We start from the raw sequence: 26,991 nt of genomic DNA, 5'->3' as shown, positions 1-26,991 counted from the left end.
TATCACAGCTGGAAAAATGCTTTATTGTCATCCTTGTTTATCATAATATACCACCTACTCTGGTCGTATCCACTGTAAGTCTGCTGTTTTGTTTTATGCTTTTTAATGGGGGAGAGGGGGTTGCAGATGAACATAAACGATACCTAGAAATTTAAACCGGAAAAAAAAAAAAAGATGTATTCAGCCAGTGTTCTTTCCAGGTTATAGCTAGACGTCAGCTGGCAGCCTCCAAGCTGTGGTTTATTGAATAATACTTAATACTTAGCACAGCTCTTGGTGAAGATCTTTTTATGGCCTTTTCTGAATGTTTTACAAACATAACTAAAGCTTATCCAGATGAGAGCAGGGAGCTTGCTTTCTTTTTTTTTTTTTAAAGGAGCAAAATTCGGCCCTTTGGATGCTGCATTTTAGAGAGCAGAGAGAGACTTGTGCCTATGGGGAGACCCTCTGTGTTCTGGGAGGGCTTGCATAGGGTTTGGGCTTGGTAAATCTGGGCTTGCATTTTCCCCCACATTAATATTTAGTGATCAGTTTCAGGTAAATTATGGAGTTTCCCTGGGCTTCACGATGTTTGGGAAACCTCATAAAGAGTTGGGTCCCCTCCTATACGCTCTACACTTTTTCTTCCTCTTCTTAGCCTCTACACCGGAGATTGTCCCTGCTTTCATCGTTCCTAGCTTTGATTTTGCCCTGCCACTCTGCCCATAATTGGGTGCCATTTGTTAACATAATCTGGAAATTGAAAATTCATTTTAATACTATCTTAGGCCAAGTGTAATGAGGAAAGTCAGTTATACAGTCCCAAATCATATTACAAAGTTAAAAGGAAACCAGTTTAGGTTATTTTAATTTATCTGTTTCTTTGCCATTCCATCCGATGGATACTGGACGGTCGAATTTCACTAGATTGAAAATCCGAAGATTGGTTCCTAGCCATTTCAAAATTCCATTTAACTTTGCAGTTGGAGCTCTCTGCTTTTCAGAAGAATGATGCTGTGTTTGGATTCATCGTCAACATCACTGTGATTTCTGGGAACTGAATGGAAATGGTGGATGGCGGGAATAAGAGAGCCCAACAGTGGTGTGTTGTGCTCCGCGGATCCCTGGGAACAGCCCACTGTGGGTCCTCACTGGGGCCGCAGCTTACAAGAGCACAGACCCTGTAATTCCTGCTTGGGTTGGTTAACGCAGGGGGCTGAGGCATATGGGGCACCAGCTTTGCCGGGGTTTCCCATCTGCAGCTTCCTGCAGTGTTCTCCTCCTGCATGCCCTGCTGGGAAGGTCGTCTTCTTACAGCTCTTTGCCCTTTGGCATCGTTCCAGTGGCTGCCTCTCTCCTGGACCTCCGGAGGCAGCCCTGACTGCCTCAGACCTCATGTATATTTGCCGATTGCCTGCTCGGGATCTCTGTGAGATGACTCTTGAGAGCTGAGCCCCCAAGGGATACCCTCAAATGACTGTTGAAGGTGGGAAAAGGGGGTGCAAAAGACCAGTGTGCTCCTGGTGTTGCAGATCTGGTTCGGGGCTGGCAAGCAGGGTCCCTTTCCTGTACCCTGTGCAGCCTCATCACTGAGCCTTTGGGCTATAGCTTCTTCGGATGTTGGATCAGCATTCAGTACCTGAAGCTACTTTGAACTTCGCTTGGAACAGTGTCAGACGGGAGCAAATGCACTCCCCCCATCCCCAGTTTTGATTGTGCACGTAACGTAAAATTTATATATACATAACAAAATATACATAAAATTGGCCATCGTAACTATTTTTAAGTGTACAGTTCAGAGACATTCAATATTTTCACCCTGTTGTGCACCCATCCCTGCTATTTCCAGAACTCTTTTAATATTGGAAAACTAAAACCGTCCCAGTTTAACAAACAGCATCTTCCCATCTCTGCACCCTTTTCCGGCTCCCAGTCCTTGCTAACCACCATTTGACCCTCCGTCTCTACGAATTTGACTGCTCTGGGAACCTGATAGAAGTGGGATCGAACACCATTTGTCCTTTTGTATCTGGCTCATTCACTTAGACGATGTTTGCAAGGCCCACCCACGTTGTAGCCTATGTCAGATTTTCCTTTCTTTTCAAGGCTGAGTCATATTCCGTTATTTGGATAAACAGCACTTTGTATATCCATTCATCTGTCCATGGGCACGTGGTCGCTTCCATCTTTTGGCGACTGTGCAGAATGCTGGTATGCACACCAGGGTGTGCCGGTATCTTTGTGAGTCCCTGCTCTCGGTTCTTTGGGTGCGTACCCAGATGGGGAATTGCTGTGTCATGTGGTAATTCTGTGTAGGATTTTCGAGGAACCACGATACTGTTTCCTACCACTGCGGCGCTGTTTTACGTTCCCACCAGCATTGTGCACGGGGTCCAGCTTCACCACATCCTCGTCGATGTTTGTTCTGTTTGTGCGGTGGATTGGTAGTAGCCATCCTAATGGGTATGAGAAGGGAGCTTATTTTCGATGGAGGGCATTTTAGAGTTTAAGCCAATTTCAGTGAAGTGTTGGACTTTTCATGGGCACTCGTGGACTGAAAACCTGAAGGTTTTCGGTGGAGGAAAGGAGCGAGAAGGTATGAATGACTGTTAGTAGCTGATTTGGTACCGGTCATTCATTTGCCCTGTTTTACTAGGCACCTGCTATTCTGCAGGCCTGTGCTGGGGAGGCCTTGTGAAAGACCAAAAACAGATGCAAGGCGGTCCTTGCTGCCCAGGGGCTCACAGTCCAGTAGGTTAGTTAGTGAGCGCCCAGACACAAGGGGGAAGATAAGTGCCGCCTGGTGCAGAGCAGAGAGTAGAGGATGGAGTTGGCACCAAGGTGATTTTTTTAAAGGTTTTATTTAGTTATGGGGCGGGGGGAGGGGCAGAGGGAGAGGGAAAAGCAGACTCCCCGCTGAGCAGGAGGCCTGACGCAGGGCTCAATCCCAGAACCCTGAGATCACAACCTGAGCCGAAGGCTGACTGGCATAGAGAAGATGGTGTTTTGGTAGAAGGAGCTACTGAGAAGCCTGTACGCCTGGTGTCTTAGATACTGGGAAACTAAGGTGGGTTCATACCAGAAACTGAGACTGGTGGTGTTGGCATGGGTCAGATCACAAAGGGTCTTACAGGCCATTCTAAGGAGGTTTGATTTTATCTGGAAGGTGCAGGGAGCCTTTGGAGAACTTGAAGTGAGGAGATGGGCACCATCAGATTTGTATTTTAGGAAGACTGCCTTGGAATCAGGGTAGAGAGTAGATTATAAAGGGTTAGACTTGGGGGTCGAGCCCCCAGCCAGGTGTGTGCTGTGTAGTAACCAAGGAAGAAGTGGTGGCAGTGGCAGTGAGGGCTTGGTATAGATGCCACCGCATCCCAAAGTGGCCATTGCATAATGGTTAAATTCAGACAAAGAAAAGTTCAAAGAACAGCTCTGACAGCTCTCAGTCTTGTTTGGCTTTCAGGCTTTAGCTTTGCCAACTGTGGCCTCCAGCAGAAGGTGGAAGTCACTGATCGCTCAGCTGAAAGTAAAACTCAAGACCGCCGGCCCCTGTGCAGTGACAGGAGTGTCTGTAGAGACGGATGACGCAGGGCCACCCACCTGGGGGTTTTTGCTCGTGGGACTGCTGCAGAGGCCACGTGTCCTGCAGCTTGTGGCGAGAGACAGAGGCTATTAGGGAGGGCACAGGACCCCGTGGTTGAGGGTCTCTGCCTGCCTGCTTGCTTGATATTTAAAGGAGTAGGTTGCTGCCCACCAGGCTTCTCTGGGTGTTCTCCAGCAAGCCGAACCTGGACTCGTGTTTCGGGCATGAGTGCAGGGGTTGGGCTTGCGGATTCCGGCCCTGACCTGTGTTCGTCACGACGCTCTTGCTCACTACGCACACTCACTACACACCTGGGTGCCTTAGGACCGTATTGTGCCTTCTGTGTCCCATTGTGCGGCATCGGTAAGTGTGGGAATGATGTTATCATCTCTCTGCTGGGGAAGGGGGGATCCAGGCCGACTTCTGCCGGGTGTGCTGCATATTTTGATTGACTGGTTGATTTTATTTGAAACAGAGAGAGCAGGGGGAGGGACAGAGGGAGAGGGAGAGAGAGAGAGTCTTAGTTAGACTCCACGCTGAGTGGAGAGCTCGATACAGGGCTTAACCTCATGACCCTGAGATCACAACTCGAGTCAAAATCAAGAGCTGGGTGGGTGCTTCACCGACTGAGCCACCCAGGCACTCCTGTGCGGCGTGTCTTTGGAAACATCTCTGCTCTGTAGCATGAGACCAGGGCTTCATTTCCATCCTGCTGCCAACGAGTGGGGGAATTTGGGGAAAGCTACCGACTCTCTGTAGAGTTCCGTTTATCCATCTGTAAAATGGCATTATAGAGGTTTAAGGCTCAAGAGTTCCTGATTAGTGATCTGTAACTCGGGAGGCCTGCAGATGGGGTTCAGAAGACCTCTTGCAACTGCACACAAACTCTTTGTAAGTATAGGTCTTTGGAGAAAGGGCCCAGCCTTTATCCGACCTCCTGAGAGATGCAGAGAGATGCAGATGAAAAACACTGTGATCAATGTCAGAGGCTCCACACTTGCATTAATCAGCGCGGGCATCTGGACCGCCCCTCCTGGCCTAACACTCCCCTCCCCTCCTCTGAGTGGTGGTGGCTGACTTGGTCCTGCCCAGAGGTTCCAATCGAGGAAGCAGAAACTCAGCAAGGGTTAACGAAATTAAATCATGCCGAGAAAAATCGATGTTAGTGAAATTAAGTCACTTGATCTTTAAAAGCATCATAGAATGTCAGTTTCTCATATTCATCGTGCCGTGCCCTCCCTCTAGGTAGCTTCCAGTTCTTGCCATTGGTTTGTTTTTGAGGTCCTTTTCGAGGAGAAGCAGCTTTGGGCATTAGTAGGAGGTAGTTAGATGCCCGGCTGGGGACCCAGGGGTTTGTCATAGAAAGTATTAATCCAAAGTGTGACAGGCTGCTGACTGCTGGAGGAGACCTTGCATAGTTTAAAGATGGTTCAGAAGACACATTAGGATCCTGCCGTACTTGCCTGCCATCGTGGGTATCCGTTCCCACGTTCCTGGAGCTCTGCCGGGTGCTGCAGTGGAGAGAAGCATCGGTACCCTGCAGACCCTGTTGGAGAGAAGGATTCTGTTTCCAGTGGTCTAGCGAACCTGTGAGGGGGAGGAGGAGCTGTGGGCCGGGGGCAGGGAGGGGCACATGGCCCTGGAAGCAGGAGGACAAAACGCTTGTCCGCTTCCTTTGGGTGTGGTTTAGGGCCAAGAATATGCAGCAGGGAAGGAATAAACTGCGAGCGTTTATTGTCATTTTGATGATGATTATAACAAAAATGACATGCTTTCCGTAAAACCCTTAACCAGAAGGGAAGGTGCAAGCGCCCCGAGCCCCCTCCTGCTCCTCTCTCTTCAGACTCTTGTTCCTTCCATCTGCTTCCCACAGGTGAGCTTTGCAGATACTCACCACGCACAGCAAAATGTCGTGTCCTCGGTCCTTTTAACACATCAACGTGCAATTTGTGGTTTTTCGATCTACTGTGTCTTGGACGTCTTCCTGTAGCGGAATGATCTTTGTTTTTAAAATGGCTTTGGGTGTGGAAGTAATCCATGAATATATGCTCCTTGCAAAAATGAAAATGGCACATCGCAGAGGGGAAGGTGACGACTGTAACCTGTCCGTCCTCTCCCTGCCCCCGGAGGTAACCACCCCTGACCACTCAGTGAGTGGTCCTCCAGGTGTTTTCTCCTGCGTGTGTATGTAGACACCGGTATAAACTGGGGAGGGGGTTGGTGGGTGAGAACGGGAAGCACCTGCAGAGTGATACAGACAGCTGTGGTTTTTGGGGCAAGGGGGAAGGTGCAGAGGGAGAGGGAGAGAGAGAGAATCCCAAGCAGACTCTGTGCTCAGTGTAGAGCCGGATGTGGGGCTTGATCTCACAACTTTGAGATCATGACCTGAGACGTTTAACAGACTCAGCCACCCAGGTGCCCCTAGATAATTAAAAAAAACAAAAACATAAGTATAATTCCTATTGTCCTGAGTCTTGTCCCTTTTAAATACCCTTTTCTGCTAGAATAGTTTTAGATTTACAGACGAGCTGCCGCGACAGTACGGAGTTCGTGCCTGCCCCTTCACAGCTTCCCCTCCAATGTCCCGTGTGGCCTGGTCCCCTTGCCAGCGTCACTGTGTTACTATTCATTACCTACACTCAGTACTAGACTTGGATCTCACCAGGGTTTGCCCAGTAATTCTTCTTTTGTCCCGACATCCCACACAGGATCCTGCATTGCATTTAGTCTCTGTGTCTCCATCAGCATCTCTGATCTGTGATGGTTTCTCAGACTTTCCTCGTCCTTGGTGGCTGTGACCACTCTGAGGAGCACTGGTGTATGGGGAGTGTCCCTTCATTTGGGTTTGTCCGATGGTTTTCCTGTGGTGAGACTGAGATCATGGGTTTGGGGTGGGAAGACCCTGGAAGTAAAGGGCTTTTCTGCTCCAGCCTGTCCAGGGAACACCCTGTCAGCGTGTCTGATCCCCAGGAATGTTATCTCTGACACCCTCCCCGCCCCTTGGCTGATGTGGCATTTACCGGGCTTCTCTCCTGGAAAGGGCTTTTTAAAAATCAGCTACGTATCTATACTCTCTGTTCTTTCCGCTTGCTCTGTATTGATCGATGTAAGGGGGACTTGTAGTTTCTGTGAAAGATGGACAACACAGGTTGTGTCCCAGTTTTTGATTTTATAAACAAAATTCCAGGGAATACTTTCTGTCCATTTGCCCCAGCTATGGGAGGGGTGGTCCCAAGAAGCTAGGGACTGGGTCCCAGGCTTTGGGCATTCGGATTTTTGTGTTGACATTGCCTTCCCGGAATGGTCGTAAGTGTGCCATTGACACGTTGCCTCACATCTCCCCCAAGCTTGGTGTTATTAGATTTGCAACTTTTTGCTAATCTGAGAATTTAAAAATGTTTTAGTTCACATTAATCACAGGAAGCATGTTGATGATGCCCTGGAAAACCAGAATGTCGGTGAGCACAAGGACTAGACTCCGCAGTAACATTTGGTAAGCATTTATTTAGTACAAAACTCTGAGAGGAAAAAAAATCATGATCTCTTCTCGAGGAATCAGAGCCTTCATTTAAAAATCTCTTTTCCCCACGACATCCACCTAAGATAGTCTCCTAGGGGCTCTGGGTGTTAGTTGGTTAAGCGTCTGCCTTTGGTGCAGGTCATGATTTCCAGGTCCTGGGATTGAGCCCTGTGGTGGGCTCCTGGCTCAGCAGGGAGTCTGCTTCTCCCTCTCCCTTCACCTCTCCCCCTGCTCAAGCTTTCTCTCTCTCTCTGTATGTCTCTGTCTCAAATAAATAAAATCTTTAAAAAAAAATTCTCCTTGGGCATAGGCGCCAGGATTTAAATACAGAAAGCACTCAGTAGATGCTAGCCTGGGTGGGATGCAGGGGTGGTCAAGCTGCATGGGAACCTGGGGTCCTTCATCTCCAGGGTCCTTACACTTTGCCAGGGGTTTGGCTCCTGTCTCCTTTGCCCAAGGCACTGACCTCCATAGCGAGCAGGGAGGGGCAGTGGATCATGTGCAAGCACACTCCTTCCCCTCCAGCCGTGTCGCTTGATGCCACGTGAACACCTGCTCCTTAGTGCCCCTCGATCGGCTGTCCAGCAGCAGGGCTGGGACTGGGAGCCCCATGAGGTCGGGTTCAGGAGGAACGGAAGGCAGCTGGTGTGAGAGGTGCTGGGCCTGGGCTGGAGAGCATTATCCCTGCCTGTTAGTAGTATCACCCTGCATGTGGGGGGCACAGGCTTTATCACTCTTCTGCAGGGACTTGAGGCTTTGGTTCAGATTTTTTTTCTCCTTTGCAAACAGCTCCACTGGAATAGTGTACTTGGCAGGGCCCCGGGAAGGCTGGTCTGCCCAGCTCCCGAGCGCAGCTACTGTCCAGTGGCTCTTGCCTCCACCTGCAGAACATGAAGGATGCTGCCGACCTGGTCGGGGGCCCCTCTGGGGTCGGCTTCTCCCCCCATGCACGGACTGCAGAGGCCGGCCTGTCCGAGCGCCATGCATGGTGCTGGCTCTGCCTCCCCAGGGTCTGTTTGTTCCTACAAGAATGGTCATCTGTTTTCTGTGTTTCCCGGCTGTCTGTGGTAGAAATCATAAAGGCTGCACCCCGTGTTACCCTAAAGAGGGAAGATGGGAGAAACTCTGGACTCTCTAAGGGAAGGTGCCAGGGGCGGGGCTTCTTCACCGCACCTGTCTTCTCTCCGGCTCCCATCTGAATTGTGTCTGCTACCCTGTACCGAGGAGTGCTGGCATTTACCCCGTCGCGCTGAACTGCCACACTTCTACTAGTTTAATTCTGCAAGCTAAAATTCATAATTGTTCTTGTCTCCATGGATGTACCTTTTAAGCAAATTAACCCAGTAACAGGCTGGGGTGTAAGGGTGCAGGGAAACCGAACTGGGTATCAGGGGGCTACTCAGAGGAGTGTCATTCCATGCCAGGCTCATTCATCCTCTATGACAGTCTGTCAAGTGGGCGTGTGTGTCACCCCTTCACTAATGAGAAGGAGCCTTGGGCAGGCTCCAGGGCCCTGGCTGTACCACTGGGCGGCTTCGCGAGCACCTGCCACCTTGCTGGAGTGAGTGGGGACGGCTGCATGGCTTCACCTCCTTGCCTCAGGGCCTCCGGCTACAGGGCCCTGGCCCCGGCACCCCTGAGCCTGCTTGAATGGAAGGCTGGGAGGAGAGGGGGATGCTGATGCTGATGCTGATGGAGGGAGACGTTGCCTCTCACCGCTCACTGCGTGGTTTAAAGGCAAGAGTTGCTCATGCTTGTCCAAGTTCTCCATAGAGTCGAGAGTTGCATTGTTCCCTACCTGAATGTGTAAAGAAAAAAAAAAAAAAACTTCTCAATGGCTCTGGAAGAACAGAGATTTTTTGGTTGGGCTGGTAGCTCTCTTAACGTTGTGTGGTCTGAATTTCAGCATCAAATAAAGAACGGGTGTGCTAAGGTCGAGGGGGCTGGCTTCTCTGTGACTTGCGGAGGAAAGTTTGACCCGTTTCTAAGTGGAATTGTTACAAAGAGCAATGCGTGGAAGGAAAACTATTTGAGTGTCGAGATAAAGGTGGGTCTGTGATTTCGTGGGGGCACAGAGAGCGACGAGGGGCAATTGTCTGGCCGAGTTGAAATCCCGTGTTCCAGATTTGCGAGCTCCGTCTCCATCCACTGAGGACACTATCACATGGACAGGAAGAGTTCTTGTACTTGGGTGAGATTGTGTCTTTGGTCAATTTTTTCCCCGTGGTTTGTGAACAACAACAACAAAAGAATTTGACATTCTGCAGTGGGGTTACCTTATGGTGATAGTCTATGCTTTTTGGTGGAACATGAGGTCGGAAACACGAACAGTTAACCTCCTCGGTCACCGTCATGTTCCTTGGTATGTGGATGGGGATACTTGTAAGGCTCTTTTCCTGTGACGGGTCAGAGCTTCGGGCTTGACAGGAGTGTCTACCCTGAGAGCTGTTAAAGGGGTGCCGATGATGGTCAGAGGGTCCTGGGGTGCGTGCGTGTGGAGAGGGGCTCTCCCATACCCATGCACATGGCCGTGGCGTCCTTGCCACCTCGTAGGACCTCCGAAGAGGAATTCTCTGCTCCAGGGTGGTGGGAGGAAATCAAGATTTAAGCCCCAGCTCTGTCCCGCTCCTCCCGTAACAGAGTGACCTTTGTGGGTCATTTGGTTGTTTAGTCTTGGTGTCCTCAGCTGTAAACAGGGCAGACGATACAGCTGTAGAGTTAGCGGTAAATGCAGTCAGGCTTGTGAGATCTCCATAGACCTTTATTACCTCTTTAGGCAGCCCTGCCTGACTTCGAGTAAATCCCACTGTGTGTTCTCCTGTGGAGCCCACATCTGTTCCCCTGTGGGGGTCCGAGTTCTGTGTTCCCCTCCCCCATCAGGGTCACATAGGACCCTGCAGCCAGGAGAGGGATTTCTGGTGCCTGCTCCTTCCTGGCTGTCATGCGGATATTCTCCCCTTTGGTCTCATCTCTTTTCAACTACGGAGACAGAGACCCAGTTTGGGGGAGCTCTCCTCTGGCCCCTTACTCTTGCTAAGTCTCCCTTAGTACAGTCTAAGACCACCTGACTTTTTCTTTCTTTCTTTTTTTTGGCAGCCACAACGCCCCATCATCACATGCAGAAATTATATCCAATTAAATCTCCCGAGTCTTTTTCACACCTCCTACATTTGTGCATTTCTTTTTTTTGCACCCAAGTGTCCAAATAACATTATTTCCTCTCGATTGCAATTCCAATCTGTTGATCTTTTTAGCTCTTGACTCTGTCATCCAATGTATTTGCCATCTCTCCTAGAAACTTGGCATCCTTGAATTAGATAAACATTTTATCTGTGCTGTCGTTCAAGTAATTGATAAAAATGTTGAAACATAGAGGACGCAGAAAGAGCCCTGTGACCTTCCACTAGAGACCTTCTTTGGGCCATTCATTCATCAGCACTTTGGAGGGTGAATTGCATGTTTACCCAGCTTGTCTAATGTAGCTCATCAAGGATGTGATGAGATTTTAACAAGGCACTATAGATCAAGTCTAGTGTCCCCACAATCTACCAATTAAAAAATCCTAAAGAAAAAAAAATCCAAAAAAATCACAAGTCCTTGTGGGTTAGGATGGCTTAAGGCTTATGACCCATGGCTTCGCGCTACAGCAGTGTTGTTTCTTTTATTCTGAAGTCGGTTGATAAGACTGTGGAAGTGCAGTGGGGAATGTTGCTACTGGGTCGCTTGGGTTTTGGGCTATTAGCTAGAGCAGGGTGGGATTGAGCGAGAGGTGTTTAACTGATCTTTTTCGGGGAGGTCTGGGAGGGCATAGTTCAGGATATCCTCTCCTGCCAGGACAGCGAGAGTGGCCTCAGTGGGCCACTGACCAGGCTGGTGGGTGGACGCCCCCGAGGCATGGCTGGAGAAATCCCAAATGCAGAGGGTACATGGTCTTGGTAGAAATTGCAGCATACCTCAGTGAAGGAGTCAGGGATGCATCGGCCTCCAGATGCCTGGGGAAGAACAGAGTGGAAAAAATACCTCTCTGGAGGTGTTGGAGCCGAATAATAAATGCAGATATGATAGAGGGTACAAAGACCTTCACAAGAGTGGGAGTGATAATGGGAGGGGGTGGCATGGACAGGCTGGAGTGTGATTCCCCCTTGTCATGCTTCCTCTACCGCGTCTTACAAGGCAAAGAGCTGCGTGGAGCTACAGCTGTATCTGGCCATAAGATACAATTTGCCGACACCCAGAGCTAGAAGATTGAGCAAATGGAGCAAGGAGGATTCTGCCTTTGGGTTGTATCAGATCATGAGGGTTAGCCACAGGCTCATTTGCAGAGGTGGTGACTTGCATGGGGGTTTTAGCTTCTGCCCACTCGCTAGGGAAGGGCACGCAGGCGCCCATCTGTGTGACCGCTTACACCTGCCACGCATGCTCAGAGCCCTTTTCCCTGGGGAGTCTGTGCAGGACTCTTGCTGAGACCTGCTCTTTGTGCCCCGAGGTCTGGCTGTGCTGGGTGCCACCCCACAGCCATGCCTGGCCTGGAGGCAGAGTTCTGAATGCCCCGCCTGTCGGGGAGCCTGCTTTCCTTCCTGCTGAGCTCTCCTTGGGTCTCGCTGCTCGATGGGCAGCACAGCCTGTCTTTAGCTGTCCGTTTACAGTTGTGTGACCCGCACGAGGGGCAGAATAAAATGCAGTGAAAGTTTTCCCTTCTTCTTGAAGGAAAAAAAAAGTGTGGTCAAGTACACATAACTTGAAATTCACCATCTTAACCAGTTTTTAGTATACAGTCCTATTAAGTACATTCGCATTGTGGCACAGCCAATCTCCAGAACTGTCTTCATCTGGAAAAGATGAGACCCTGCACCCGTTAACCAACAACTCCCCCTCCCTGCTTCTCACACCCTGCACGTGCCATTCTGCTTTCCATCTGTGTGAATCGGACCACTGTAGCTAGTGGAATCGTACAGTATTTGTACTTCTGTCCTGGCTAATTTCACTCAGCAGGGGGTCCTCAAGGTTCCTTTGTGCTGTAGCAGGTGTCTGAAGTTCCTTCCTTTTTAAGGCCAAATAATATTCCAGGGTATGAATAGACCACATTTTGTGTGTCCATCTGTCCATCAGTGGACACTTGAGTTGCTTCCTCCTTTCGGCCCTCGGGAATGATGCCGCTATGGACATGGGTGTGCGATCCTCTCTATTTTTGTTTAGTTACTGACCACTGCCGGGATGACCCCTCCCAAAGTCCTTATTTTTATGGTATTCATGCCCAGGCTCCTCCATGGTTGTTCTGTCCCTTTGTGAGGGCTGAGGCCGTGCATCTGTCTGGGGTTTTCCCTGTTGGTTTCTTTAGCACCTTCTGTTCCAGGCGCTGTTCCCTTTGCCCTTCTCCAGTGGCCATGCTTTGCTTCTCTTCCTGCTCTCCTCCGACCTCTCCCTCCCCTTTCTTCTCCGCTGCTTCAGTCCCTGCCGCCCCCTCCCCCAGCTCCACGTGGCCCCGGCTGCCATCAGCAGCTCCTGGTGTGTGTTCCTTTTGGTGAGACTTGCTTGTCCCAGGACAGCTGTCTCTGGGCATCAGAGATCCGGTGTCCTGTCATGTTTCGTGTGACAGCTCTTTGCTGTAGGTACGTGTTGACTCTTGGTACATGCAGCCGGGGCGGCTGAGTGTGCATCAGGCCCGTGGTGCTGGCTCCATTCGGGTGGCGGCAGGTGAACCTGGGAGTCTGCATTAGAGACACGGGGTGTGCTGGTTTTAGGGCCCCGCCAGGACAGGCTGCTCCAGGACGGCAGGAATAATATGTTGATTTTGTTCCCTGCTGACTTCCGAGCCCCGGGGAAGTATATATCTGCACGCTGTAGGTGTTTTCTCAGTATTTGTGGGAGGACTAAATAAATGTAGTCCCAAACCTGGATCTGAATTGTGGGGAAACTGAGGCACAGAACAGGGAAGCAGCTGACCTCAGGCCAAGTGGCAGGGCTTCGTCCCCTCCCCTCTGACAAAGGCCCCAAATCAACTAAAAGGCCCCAACAGTTCCAGAGACTGACCTTTCACACCAGATCCGCGAAGACGTGCAGCCTGGTGCGGGGGGAGCAGAGGAGGGGGACTCGTACCCCGGTAATGAGTTTGTGTAGATAACGGGCTAATTGCAAGAGTACAGGTCACTCGAGGTAACTGGAACATTTTATAATATTTTTGAAATGAGGATGTGAACTGGAATGATGTAACACGTTCTTTAAAAGCCGGTGAGATAGGATGGGGGCCACAGGGCTGACTTTTATTTGGAAGGTTAGCCTGGTTCTGAACAGAAAACCCAAAGTCAAGAGAGAGGGGAGAAGGCGGCAGGAGGAGCCTGTATTTTCCAGGTCAGGCGCCTGCAGCTTCTGGGCTTGCCTCCTCCTGGCTCTGTAGCTCCCCTCCTCCAGCCCCTGGGGGCCCACAGCGCCATCCGCTGGCTGCACAGATTCCCTGTTAGGTGGTTCAGGGTGCTGTCTAGCCTGCACTTGCCTGCCTGGTGGTGGTGCTCCCCTGGGAGGCCTGGCAGCGAAGCCTGATGCAGGCTCCCACTGGGCCCATGGGGGGCTGAGTGTCTGGTAGTGGGTGGGGGGTATAACCAAGGGAGTCTAGTCCTCGCGTGCCCTTTCATCAAAAAGGCAACCAGCTGGGGCGCCTGGGGGGCTCAGTTGGTTAAGCATCTGCCTTCTGCTCAGATCATGATCTCAGAGTCCTGGGATCGAGCCCCGTGTCAGGCTCCAGGCTCCCTGCTCAGCGGGTAGTCTGCTTCTCCCTCTCCCTACACCCCTTCAACCCTCCACTCTCTCTCTCTCTATCTCAAATAAATAAATATATTTTTTAAAGATTTTATTTATTTGACACAGAGAGAGAGATCACAAGCAGGTAGAGAGGCAGGCAGGGTTGGGGCCGGGAGTTGGGGGGGGGGTGGGGAAGCAGGCCCTCTGGTGAGTAGAGAGCCCGATGCGGGGCTTGATTCCAGGACCCTGAGATCATGACCTGAGCTGAAGGCAGAGGCTTAACCCTCTGAGCCACCCAGGTGCCCCTAAGTAAAATATTTTTTAAAAAGGAACCAACCATTGGGACTGGGAATAGTTTCAAAGGATTCGGGGCTCTTATAAAGATGATTTAAAATATAGGGACTTAGAATATTGGACTTTCGATATTTTAAGATCAGAAAGGAGTTTGGAATCACCATGAGAGCAGGCAAAGTTGTTTTCATGAAGACCCAGGAAAATAGGTGTTGTTCTTCCATCGGAGCAAAGACGGCTTCGTTCTGTATGCATCTCTGAAGTTCCAGATGCTTTATGTGATGGGGACACTGGGGCTTATGTTCCCTCCAGTCCTTGAAGTATTTCCCAGTGAAGTTTCCATTTCTTCATTGGAGAGGCAGGATGTAAACATCTCAGCCCACTTTATGAATTCTTTGCCACATTGTAGCGCGCTCTATTAACGCTCTGGAGCCTTCAGGGCTACATCTTACGTGTGAATGGGTTTTTAGATGATGTTTATATGTGTGATAGAGATGGCTCTTCTGCGGGCCAGTGGAGGACAATTTGCACCTTGAAAAATACACTTAATTTTTAATTTCTGTTTGGAAAGTCACCTGCACCATGCAATCCCTTGCATTCTTAGGACTGTCCTTAGCTGTGGAGCGTTTGTCAGGTGGTAGGGACTGCTTGCCTGGCTAGTAACGTATCAATTACATATACAATGTAAACACATTCTCCTTGACGCATGAAGATAAAAAAGGCTTAACATGAATTGTGTCTATTTACACTTACATAGAAAATTCTACTCTAACAAACTCTGGAATATCCATAGTGTTTGTTATCACAATATTGTCTCCCCCCCCCCCCCCATTTCTGATTTTTTGGTTCCTTGCAGGCTGGAAGGAGTGGGCAGGGACAAAGCCATGCCTCCCCTTCCCTGCATGCCCAGGGTCTAGGGGCTGGGGATCCAGCAGCCAGAGGTGGACAGCCCCTCCCTCTGCCTGACACCCTGCCTCCTTGCCTTTCCTGGCAAGACTCTGCTTGTTTTTCAGACTGTCCTCAGGGATCCCCTCATCTGAGACGGCTTCTTGACCTCCCTAGAGATGGGGAGTCATGGGCCCCTGTCTTCGTGGTCCCGCAGCCCTGCTCATCGACCTGTTAAAACTTTTACCTCACTTAATTTGGCCCTGGCTGAGGAGAGAGGTGGTTGCTCTGTCTGCTTGTCCAAAATTCACATGAATTTTGGATTCACATGAATACACATGAATCCTCTCCTAACCTCTTAAACGAGTGTGGCTTTCACAGAGTCCAGAGTTTCTAGAGTACTAACTTACTAGGTCCAAAGAATTCATTTTATGGGACGTAAAGAACTTGTATAGAGGGCCAGTGTCGGGATGGGGGTAGGGAATGGTTATGTTGTATTGAACTTTACCACCAAGAACCAGAGGTGACAACTGGTTGACTATTGTTTTACTCATTCTGCCTACAGACCTGTAGTAAAATGCTAATGATGCTTCCCGATGTCTTTTATTCCCATCTGTGAGTTAAGACTGCCCCATATTTTCAAGAAGAGTTGATTAGATTTAAAAGCATTTTTATTAGATAACTACCTCTGATCATCTTTCATGGAATTGGGTGTCAGAAGGCTAATCAACAAATTTTGTTCATTTCCCCCTTTGTTGTGTGTTGTTAATATTTAGTTTGGGGCAACGGAATGGTTGAATGTTTTTAAGGAATGTTTAATTTATGTAGTAACATTGCTTAAAGCCCAGTGCTGGCCACAGGAACACAAAAGCACGCCTCTGATCTTTAGGACAGCTTCCTTAGGGTACCTGTGTGAACAGCCCATTTTTCAGGCTTTGGAAGGGTACCTCACTTCCTAGGGGCAGGAGCCCATAAATGGCACTGAGGACTCGGACCCATCCCATTTCTCCTTCTCAGGACACAAGACTGTGTTTAGCGTGGAGCATATACTAAAGCCGTTACTGAATTCCTCCTATAGCTTTTCCATATCCTTAGATACGCAGCTTTTCTTTTGGGGGTTTTCTCAGGCAACTGCTTGTTATTAACCCTTCTCATAGTAGCAGATCTTAGGAATTTATTTCCCAAATATGTGTAGTTTGTTTATTCCATTCACTTAAGTCCCTAGAGCAGAAATTCTATCTTTTGATGTTTTAAAAAATATGTAGGAATTTATTGGAAGCAGTGTCCTTTCAACTGAAAGACTTAATTTAAAAAATCTTATTTTAGGGGCGCCTGGGTGGCTCAGGGGGTTAAAGCCTCTGCTTCGGCTCGGGACATGATCTCAGGGTCCTGGGATCGAGCCCTGCATTGGGCTCTCTGCTCGGCAGGGAGCGGCCTTCCCCCTCTCTCTCTGCCTGCCTCTCTGCCTACTTGTGGTCTCTGTCTGTCAAATAAATTTAAAAAATCTTTAAAAAAAAATCTTATTTTGGGGCAAGTGATTTCTACTTCCCAGGCCCTCACCTGCCTGCCTGCCTGCCTCCAAGGGGGCCTGGCTTGGGTACCAGGCCACCCTGCGCCTCCCATCCTCACCCCTTCCCGGGCCCTCTGCTCCCGCACTGGCGGTCCTCCATCTGTTTCGTTCTGCCGTTCCTGTTCACTGGCTTTGGGCCTGCTGCCCAGGCCCGCTGGCCCTACCTTCCAGTGTGTTCTTTCCCTCTGCTTCCTGTTTGCCCTCATCTCCATAAGCTTCGATGATTTTTTGAGGGCCGGCTTGAGAGCTCCCATTCCAGTGCCTTCCTTCAAGTCGGGTTTTGGGATATCGGTTGCTTTGAAAAGGGAGAAACAGTATTTTGCAATTTCCTTTTAATCATCAGTGAGTAGTAGCAAGGGTGTGTCTCTCTCTCACGCGCTGCGTGGAATATTTACTCCCTCGGTGCTTGTATCATTTCACGGCACCAATGAAGCATGTTGTATTCTCTTTCCTGTTTGTGGCTTGTGCCTTTTGAATGCTGTGTTATCATTCCTGGTCCAGCTGGGTTTTCCTTTTTCTGCTCCTATCACAAAATACCCCAAAGGCCAACAGTATCACGAACAGAATCCAAAACAGCTGGTGGCCGGGTCCTGCTTCGCACATTGTGGCTTGGGCTTGTCTTCTCTTCGGGAGTAAGTGGTTAGTTTCTCTCTCTCTCTTTTTTTTTTATTTTCTTCTGCAAATGGGGTGAGAGTGTCCCACGGGGAGACAGTTCTTTCACTTGAAGAATCCGTCCATTCCAGCTCTGCCGTGCGGCTTGTTAACTGAGGGCTCTACACAGGCGGGGAACGGGAGGCAGAGGGAAGCCAATTCTTTCCTAGGGTCTGTTTCGATGACAGTATGAAAGGTTGGCAAACTTTGGTTAGGAGTCTTCATGGTCTTTCACTGGGTACTGAATTTTCTGGTCCGTGGGAAAGGATAGCAAGCAAACGGTTGCCTAACACTTTACAGTACGATCAGACACACACTGGAGGCAATGCTAGATGCCCTCCAAGCACTCCTCTACACGTATGTACGTTCCTCATTTAAGAGCTAACTAATACACTTAATTGATGATGACACAGAAGGACTACAGAACTTTCAGTTGGGCTTAGGAAAACACAAATAGTACAAAAGCAAAAAAAAAAAGACTTCCATGATGAGTCCCTGACCTGAAGCTATTGTTGGGTGGTATTCCCTGGTTTTGAGAGTACTCTGGTGGCAAATACCCAAGAGGCTTTGTTCTCTCTGTTCCACTTTAGGTTCCCCACGGCCTGGGTCGGGCAGCCCGTCTTCCTGGAAGCTGCTGTATGCCCGGATGTTAGGAGACAGGGAGACAGGCAGAATGCAAACAATACAGAGCCTCTAATTTCAGTGAGGTTCATAGACAGTGATCACTCAACTAATATGTCCTTTCAGGTCCCAACCCTTGTCACACATGAAAAGTGCTATAAAAATGGTAAAAATAGGGAAATGGGGTAATTGAGGGGGACCCTTAAATCTCACATCATGAGATGATGTGAGAATGGAGAGCCACAGGATGAGAATGGGGTGGGGGGCATCCGTGTGACCGGGGAAGCACCCCAGTCAGCAGGGGAAGAGGAGGAAGGAGCTTGGTGCCGCAGCGTGTGAAGCAAGAACATTCTAGTTGCTGAGGTAGAAGTCGACAGGGATGAGCCCCTGTGGAGTGGTGCTGGGTCAGCGACGGACTGGGGGATGGAGGCTGGACCGTGGGGAAGGTACTGTTCTAGACGAGGCTGGAGATGACAGTGGCTCGGATCAAGGTTAGAACAGTGGGGAGAGGCAGATGTGGAACAATCCATTCATTCCACATGTGAATTAATGGTGCGAACACCAGGCACCAAGTACTGCTTCAGGCCCTGGGGGCATCACTGGGGGGGAGATGGACAGTAATTCCCCCTCCTCCTGGAGCCGCCACGGCAGGGGGAGAGATCAGAGGGAGAGACCCCGGGGTGAGAAGAGGGCCCGAGGAGGGCAGACATGCACTAGGAGGGAAGTGAACAGGGTGGTCGAGGAACAGTGGCCTGAAGAAGTGGGGCGTCATGGTGGGCAGAACGCCCCAGTTCCTCATAGGCTTGGGAACTGGTGCCAAGAGGACTGTTTTTTTCAGCTTCTCTGAGATATTACTGGCATTAATGTATGTAAGTTTAAGGTGTACAATGTGATAATTAGATACGTGTATACATTGCAAAATGATTACCACGATAAAGTTAGTAAACACCTCCATCCTCTTACATCAGTGTAATTGGTGTGTGCATGTGGAGATAACATTTAATATCGACTCCTCTAACAACTTCCAAGAGTACCGTATTGTCAATTCTAGTTTCCACACTGTGCCGGCGATCCCTAGATCTTATTTATCTTCGAGCTAAGAGTCTGTACCCTTTGACCAACAGCTCCCCATTCCCCCTCACCTCCCAGCCCCTGACAACTACCATTCTAGCTCATCTTTGCTATGCATTTGGCTTTTTTCGATTCTACGTGTATGTGAGAACATAAAGTGTGTGTCTCTGTGTCTGACACTGCAGTTAGCACAAGGCCCAAGAGGACTGGGCATGTGCAGCGTAAGGGGAGACAAGAATCAGGAATGACCCTTTGATTTTCGACACGTGCAATTCAGAGAATGGGAATGCCACCCACTGAGCTATGGGAGCGCCGGAGGCGGATTTTGTGGGGGGAAGGGAATGAGTTATTAGACACCTAAATGGAGACATTGAGTAGGCAGATGGGTGTGAACTCTGGAGGTGCCCCAAGGATTTGCAGTTGACAATCATGCAGTGTGTGGGTGGCACAGGAGGCCACTTGTCCACGTGAGAGGACAGAGGGGGGAGGCTGAGGCCAGAGGGCAGCATTTAGAGGTCAGGTGGGAGAAGAGGGGTAAAGGGGTGAGTGGAATCAGAGAGGCCTTGGGAAGGAGGCGATGTCAAATGGCTTAAAGGGTCAAGTCACAGGAGGACAGGGACCAGTCATTGGCATTGATAACGTCATCAGGGGCTCCGCAGAGAGTGCTTCGGTATCATGATTGGGGCAGAAGCTTCATCAGAGTGGTCTGGGGGTGACCCGTTGGTGAGGATGCTGAGAGCTGGCACAATCCAGAAACCATGTGTCAAGTTCCACTTCTCCAGATCTGCTTCCTCACCTTCAAAGTGGCGATGATAATACATAGTGTGAGATACTTTGAAGTATTTGAAAGTATTTGAAAGGCTCACATGAGGTGAAACAAAGCTTCCTTCACAGCCTTTGTCCGGCATGGAATGTTCTCAGACGTTCTCAGAGCGCTGGTTTCTCCCATTCTCTTCTTTGTTGTAGAGGCTTCATTTTCTCATCAGTGAAAGAAGGCAGTTGGACCAAGTGAGGTGTCAGGTTCTAGGTTCTCAAGCCTCGTCCGCTGCTCAGCTCTTGGGTCCCCGAGACACCATCCCCTGCCTGCCATTCTCTGTCCAGTTTGTGTCTGTGGCTCTGAGGCCCGCTGGACCTCTCTCCCCTTTTCCGTCACCTGCTCCACTTTGATTCTGTCTTATACTGTCTTATACCAGAATATTCTTCCCACAAAAGGCCTCCTTTGGACTTCTCTTTCACTCAGGAGTCTTGAGAGGGGCCTCATTCCTGAGATGAAAGTTTCCATCCCCACCTGTGACCTTTTATGACTTGGACTCTACCAAACTCATTTCCTCTGCTCTTCTCTACATCCCTAGCCATCAGCATCGCTGGCCTTTGAGTGTATCTTGTTCTCCCTTTTCTCTGGCCTCTGGAATGTTGATACCCAGTTTTATTTTTTTAATGGTTTTTATTTATTTATTTGAGAGAGAGAGCAAGCAGGAGATGGGGGAGGGTCTGAGGGAGAAGGAGACTCCCCACCAACCACGGAACCCGATGTGGGGCTCGATCCTAGGACCCTGGGATCATGACCTGAGCTGAAGGCAGAGGCTTAACTGACTGAGCCACCCAGGCATCCCTTAATACTCAGTTTTAAATCCTATAGGAGCCAGAGCTTTCCTGGGCGCTCCAGTAGAAAGGAACTTCCCTGCAGGAAGCTCCAAGGCTACCCCATCTGTCCTGCTTAGTTCCATTCCCATCCACAGTAGATTTACACTGTGTACACCACTGACCACCTTCTGCCTCATATGACTATTGTTTGTCGTGGGTCTTAGCTTGTGGCCTTCACCGTGAGCCTCCTCAGAGGGCAGACACGGCTTCTCTGACGCTCTTACAGCATCCTACATGTTGAGTGCGCCAAAAATTAATGAATTACATCCATCAGAAAACTTGACTCCGTCTGAGAAGCTTTAATGGAAGGCATGGGATTATTAAATCATAAGAAAGGATATTAACCAAGGTTTGTGTCTGTGAGTCTGTGTACATGTCTAGTATTTTAAAAATAAAGTCTCCAGTATTGAGGCTGTTGTATCAAAAGCCCTTCAGATCTGCAGATGTCTTGGTCCAGCAATTCTATGCCTAGGGATTTATCCCAAGAAAATAGTCTTGGACATTTGCTGAGAATATTCACTGGAGTGGTGTTTATGATGTGAAGAACTGGAGATAAACTAAATATCCAAAGATAGGGGATTGGTTTAAGAAAAATAAAAGAACCAGGGGTGCCTGGGTGGCTCAGTTGTTGAGCGTCTGACTCTTGTCTCGGCTTGGGTCATGATCTTGGGGTCTTGGGATCGAGCCCCACATCAGACTCTAGGCTCAGTGTGAAATCAGCTGGAGATGATCTGCTTTCCCCTCTCCCTCTGCTTCTCCCTCTGCTCATGCTCTTTCTCTCTCTCTCAGATGAATAAATAAAAAAATAAAATAACTCATGGTGCATATTCGTACCCTAGAATTACTGTCTTCTTCAAGTGGTAACATAGAAGGACATCTGTTGACTTGGTGAAATGTTCATATTAAGTGCAGGAAGGAAATCTTTTCTGATTTCTTTTACCTTAATTAAATTACTTCTGGAGAAATGATCACTGGTATAGGCACTGGTAATAGTGATTATCTTTGGATGTGGAGATATGGATGATTTTTACTGTCTTTTACCAAACCTTTCTATAGGAAGCTTGTTTTCTTGCTTAATAAAACAATTTTTTTGAAACTGGTTGGCATACCTCTTTTATCCATAGAAATCACATGTTCTTGCCTCTCTGTTGAATTAGGCTTTGTTTCTATATTCATACAGTATTGGGGAAGAACACAAGGCCACCTGACCCATGTCAGATGGTAGCAAGAAATGTGAGAACTTGCTTCTTTCGGTCCTTGCTTTGTAGGTCACGGTGACTGTTCTCCCGTGCAGACTTCATTGCTTGGGGTCCTTGTGGCTGGCTGCAGTAGTAGGTTGTTGTTTTGTGGCTGCTGAGCTGTTTGTTCAGACTTTGGGCACTGGGGCCATGCAGGAGGCACGAGGGGTGGGGGTGTGCAGCCTGGCAGGTGCAGAGCTTTGACTGTGCGACCTTGACTCTCATCTGTGCTCCTGTGTGACCCTGGGCTCTAAGCTGTGGTTTGTACATAAGCAGGGTGGGAATGACCCTCCCCACGGTCCCTGAGGATGTTGCACGACACCTGGCCCAGTGCAGACACTCCATGAATGGCCGCGGACAGCCCATACCTAACGTTAGTCCCCAGCAAAGAATGGGTCTTCTCGCCTTAATCGTCATAATATAGGTGTCCTGAAAAACGGGCCATATCGTGGGTTGGGAAATAGTTCCGAAAACGATTTCCTTGTAACTCAGACGTGTCCCGCCCTTGCCCTCTTGTCTCCCCTCAGTCTGCGGGCCGGGCATCGACATCCGCAATGACTATCAGCAGCTAAAGCGCCTGGAGAACTGCACGGTGATCGAAGGCTACCTCCACATCCTGCTCATCTCCAAGGCAGAGGACTACCGCAGCTACCGCTTCCCCAAGCTCACGGTCATCACCGAGTACCTGCTGCTGTTCCGTGTGGCCGGCCTCGAGAGCCTCGGGGACCTCTTCCCCAACCTCACGGTCATCCGCGGCTGGAAACTCTTCTACAACTATGCCCTGGTCATCTTTGAGATGACCAATCTCAAGGATATCGGGCTTTATAATCTGAGGAACATCACCCGGGGGGCCATCAGGATTGAGAAGAATGCCGACCTCTGTTACCTCTCCACGGTGGACTGGTCCCTGATCCTGGATGCGGTGTCCAATAACTACATCGTGGGGAACAAGCCCCCGAAGGAATGCGGGGACCTGTGTCCGGGGACGATGGAGGAGAAGCCCTTGTGCGAGAAGACGACCATCAACAACGAGTACAACTATCGCTGCTGGACCACCAACCGCTGCCAGAAAAGTAAGGAGACGCTGTTGCGGCTTTCCCTCTGCTTCTCTTTCCCCCTCCTGCTCTCCCTCGCCTCCCTCCTCTTCTGAGCGCGCAGTGCCTTCCGCTGGGGGTTCTGCGGGGAGGGCGTGGTTGTGTCACACTGAGGAGGAGGCCGCCTGCTGGGCGCAGGCAGGGGTCTCGGCTGGCTTCCTTTTGCATCCGAGATCTCGGGGAACGCAGGACCCCGTCATGGCTGCCGTCAAGAGCATCCCAGTCGTGTCCTAGAAATAATTCAGCACCTTCCGGGCCAGAAGCGTGCTGACCTTGAGCTTTGGATTCTAGTGAGAAAGGTGACCCGGTGTCCTTCGGAGGTCCCCCAGGCCCCAGCAGTCGGGGACTGCTTATGCATCGACTGGGTTCGTCCTTTGTGGGAAAAGGCAGATTTGGCTGTGGCGGGACTTCCTTAGGAGGACTGTACTTGGAATAATGGTTGAATAAAGGGGAAGTCAAAATTCAATTCACGTCTTGTGAAAGTGGGGACTTGCGCCCCATGCTTGGTCCCCAGGGACAGTCACGAGACTTAGGTGTGCCTGTTTGTGGTGGAGCACCTCGCCGAGGTGGGAGAGCCCTGGACCGGTTCCCGGGAATCCCAGATTCAGGTCGTACTTGCAAGGAGCTCTGTAGTGGGCGTACTCCTACGCCCTGGGCTTCCATTTCCTTTTTTCCCTACCTTTTCCCCCCAAAGAGTTGTGCAGATCTTCTGAAATCGCCTAGTGAAAGAATTTTGAAATGTGTTCATGGTGCTCCGGGTTCCGGGGGTGGTATTTTGAAGCTGCTTCTTTATCAGGAACATGCTTATTCTTCTCTTGAGTATAACCGGACTCTTGAGTTATTGTGATCAATTACCTGGAGACCCAGGTTGTTTGCTATTAGAAGGCAAGTCTGGGCCTTTGCCGCGTTGCTTTCAGCAATGTTCAGGTATGTTGGCTGGGAAGGTTCCTCTCCCTGGTGTGGAAGTCAGTGTGGTAGCTATAAATAGCTATTATTTAATGGTTGGCCCAGTTAAAGACCAAGGAGCTCATGTATTCTAGCTGGTCATGAAGAGCCAAGGAATCCCAAACTGGTAGTCTTGCCTAAACCGTGAAGTGTATAAAATAAACAAATCAAAGGCCAGACCCCACAGGTAGCTGTTCTTTTTGTTCCTGGTCCAGCCAGGGCGGAAGCCGGGAAAGGGAAGGTTTCTTTGGCCCAGCACACATGTTTACGCTATCAATCCACCCGTGTGTCTGTGAACATCTGATTCATAAGGGAAGGGGTCTCGGCTATAACCAGGATGTTGGATGGCCGAGAACACCATCAGGCCTCTTGAAGAGTCCCTGTCGGCTCGGGTTGGAGGAAGATACGGCGCTGACGTCCCATTTGTGATTGATTAAAACTGTACCCTACCCTTAGGTTACCCACTGGTTTTGAGAAAACAGCAAAAACACCTTTTTAAGTAGTCTTGACATTTTAAAATTTTGTTTTAAAAGAAAACGGTGTCATCAGGGGAGGCATCCTGTGTGGTGGGAAAGGGTTGGATGCCGTCTAAGTGGCCCAGGTGACCTTGGACAAGCCAGTCCTTCTGGGCTGTATAGTTGGGCATCTTCAGAACATTTCTTAGGGCCGTCCCATGTTATTCCTTAGTGACAACCAAACGTGTACAAAACTGCTTTGAAAACTCATCAGCTCTGTACAAAAGGGAGATGTTATTTAAAAAGTCATTAGGTGGGCCATTTGGTATCTACTCTGGGGTTGCTGTGGACTTTGGCTGTTTCTGACCAGCAAGTTGTTGGAGAAGCCGGGAGCAGGGGTGGGTTCTGAGTCCAGGTCTGGTAGCAAGTAATTTAAGTGGTTTGGCCGTCCGTTTTTTTTTTGTTTTTTGTTTTTTGTTTTTTCAATCTGGAGAGATCCGGCCTTTCATAGGGATTATTAAAAAAAAAAAAAAAGTATAAAAAAAAAGGAAAAATACCAAAAAAAAACCAATGGGGTTAGAAACTGGGCCTTGGTGCTGGTACGGCTGATGCTGACAGGCCTGTTGGCTGGACCCCTGCTTGCCCAAGGCCATACCCTGCAGCCTTCTCCCCTGCCAGTTGTCTCAGTCCGGCTGACGTCTTTCTGAGATTTTAGGAGGGCGTATTTATTGAAAATCATGAACAGCATTCGAGGAAACTGTCTTCCCTCCATCTTGGGCTTTGAGGAAAACTCCAGCATCGGCAGGTTTCCCTGAGATTTTCCCATTGAACTGGAACTCTCCCTTTGCATAGAGTCCCTTGAGACCTGTGCTGTGCGGGGTGACAGCCACTAGCCACATGTGGCTGATCGCATGCTTGAATGTCCTCTGGTGCGAACAGAGACTCACTTGAAGTATAAAATATACTGGATTTCAAAGACGTAGTATGAGGGGAGAAGTAGTAAGGTTATCGCCTTAGTAGTTCGTAATGTATTGACTCTGTGTCGAAATGATAGTATTTTGGACCTGTAGGTTAAGTAAACTATGTTATTAAATTAATTTCACCTGTTTCTGTAGTTTTTCACGTGGTTACTAGAGCATTTGAAATGACAGGTGGGGCTCCCTATGGCCATGCGTTCTCCACCCCTCCCCGCCCCCCCCCCCACCCCCATCGTGTCTGTGGCTGAGCACTGCGGTGCTGTGGTATTCCTACCCCTCTCCAGCAGGATGCCGACGAACCGTTCAAGGAGCCAGGTGAAGGGCATTGAGTCTGGACAGCGCGTCATCTACCGGGAAGTCAACATGAGCGTTAAGGTGGCCATTGAAAACGATGAAGTGTGGCAGAATCCCATTGAGTTGTTCTCCACAGGGCTGCCTACGGAGGGAGGGAGAGCATCTGGAGAGCTCCGTCGGATCAAGGATGTGTGTGAAATTTTTGACATCACAGAGAAACTCTCAATTATGGAGTGCCGATGCGCAGTTTCTACTTGACGCTCTCCCTTAAACTCCTTCTTTTCTCTCATTACTGTGGCAGCTTCATGGATCGCCCCATTAAGGAAATGGCGACTTTATGGGTTCCCTGCACACTTCTGTATTTCTCTGTTGTCTTATGATTTGGAGGGGTATTTTATTTATTTCTTTGAGAGAGAGCATGAGCAGGGCGGAGGGACAGAGGGAGAGGGAGAAGCAGACTCCCTCCGGAGCCAGGACCCTGACTCGGGGCTCGATCCCAGGACTCTGGGGTTATGATGTGAGCCAAAGGTAGATGGTTCACCTACTGAGCCACCCAGGGGCCCCTGGAGGGGTGGTTTTATTGAGGCTTGAGTTACTCCTAAAAAGTGACTGACCCTTAAAAAAGTTACGTACGGCATTTTCCCTTCAGTAGAAATGGGACTGGTGCCCTTGACATTCGGCACTGGTGAGTCCTCCTCCCCTGCCTTCTGACAGGACTTCTCTTCCGTCTCTACAGCTGTTTCTTGGTGGGCTCCTTTCCCTTGGTTGAGGCTCTGATGCCTGGCGGTCTCCAGACTTCCATCCTAGGCCTCTTTTCACTGTCCTTGTTCCCCCAGGATGTCCCATCTGAGGCTTCAGCACCCTTCCGTCTGCACCTTGTCTGCAAATACCATCTGTAGCCTAGACCTCTTTGTGAGCCCCGGACCCACAGATCCATTCCTGTCCAGACAACTGCGGGCGACTCCGTGTCTGCTGGGCTTCTCTGTCTCCTCACCTCTACCCGTTGTCTTTCTTGGATTCTCCCTTCTGCATAGGCAGCATTCTTGGGCTCCCTGCTCCCATGTCAGAAACATGGGTGTCCTCTGGATGCTCCCTCCTCCAGTTGAATGACAAGCCCTTTCCATCATACATGTTTCCCGAATCTGCTATGCCCTGCGGTCCCCTCTGCCCTTCCGTGACCCGGCCTCTCTCAAGCCTCCCCGTGCCGGTGCCTGGGCCCAGTGAGCTCCCTAACCTACACTCTGACCGATAGCCCCCCCCAACCTGAAATCCTGTAGTGGGAGCCCGTGAGTGCTCGTGAAACTGGGCCATGGCCCTGACAAGCCACCTCCCTGCCTTCTGCCGGCGGTATCCTCGGCCCGTGACGGTGTGCTCCTGGCAGACTCCGTGCCCGTTGGCGGAGGACTTTGGGACTCTGCAGACTCTGGTGGGCTGTCTC

The 26,991-nt window shown here is 49.8% G+C and overlaps 1 protein-coding gene across 1 annotated transcript in view; it reads left to right on the top strand.

Moving 5' to 3' along the window:
• Positions 1 to 26,991, top strand: part of IGF1R (insulin like growth factor 1 receptor) — a 296,173-nt gene that overhangs the window by 31,295 nt on the left and 237,887 nt on the right. Inside the window, exon 2 of the mRNA XM_080808720.1 lies at positions 22,316 to 22,861. Within this exon, the coding sequence (XP_080664846.1) occupies positions 22,316 to 22,861 (546 nt within the window). The remainder of the gene's footprint in view (positions 1 to 22,315; positions 22,862 to 26,991) is intronic.

This window comes from Martes martes, assembly GCF_963455335.1.
Source record: "Martes martes genome assembly, chromosome: 7".
NCBI lineage: Eukaryota > Metazoa > Chordata > Mammalia > Carnivora > Mustelidae > Martes > Martes martes.
The sequence above is the reverse complement of the archived record's forward strand: the minus strand, read 5'-3'. Positions and strand labels throughout refer to the sequence as shown.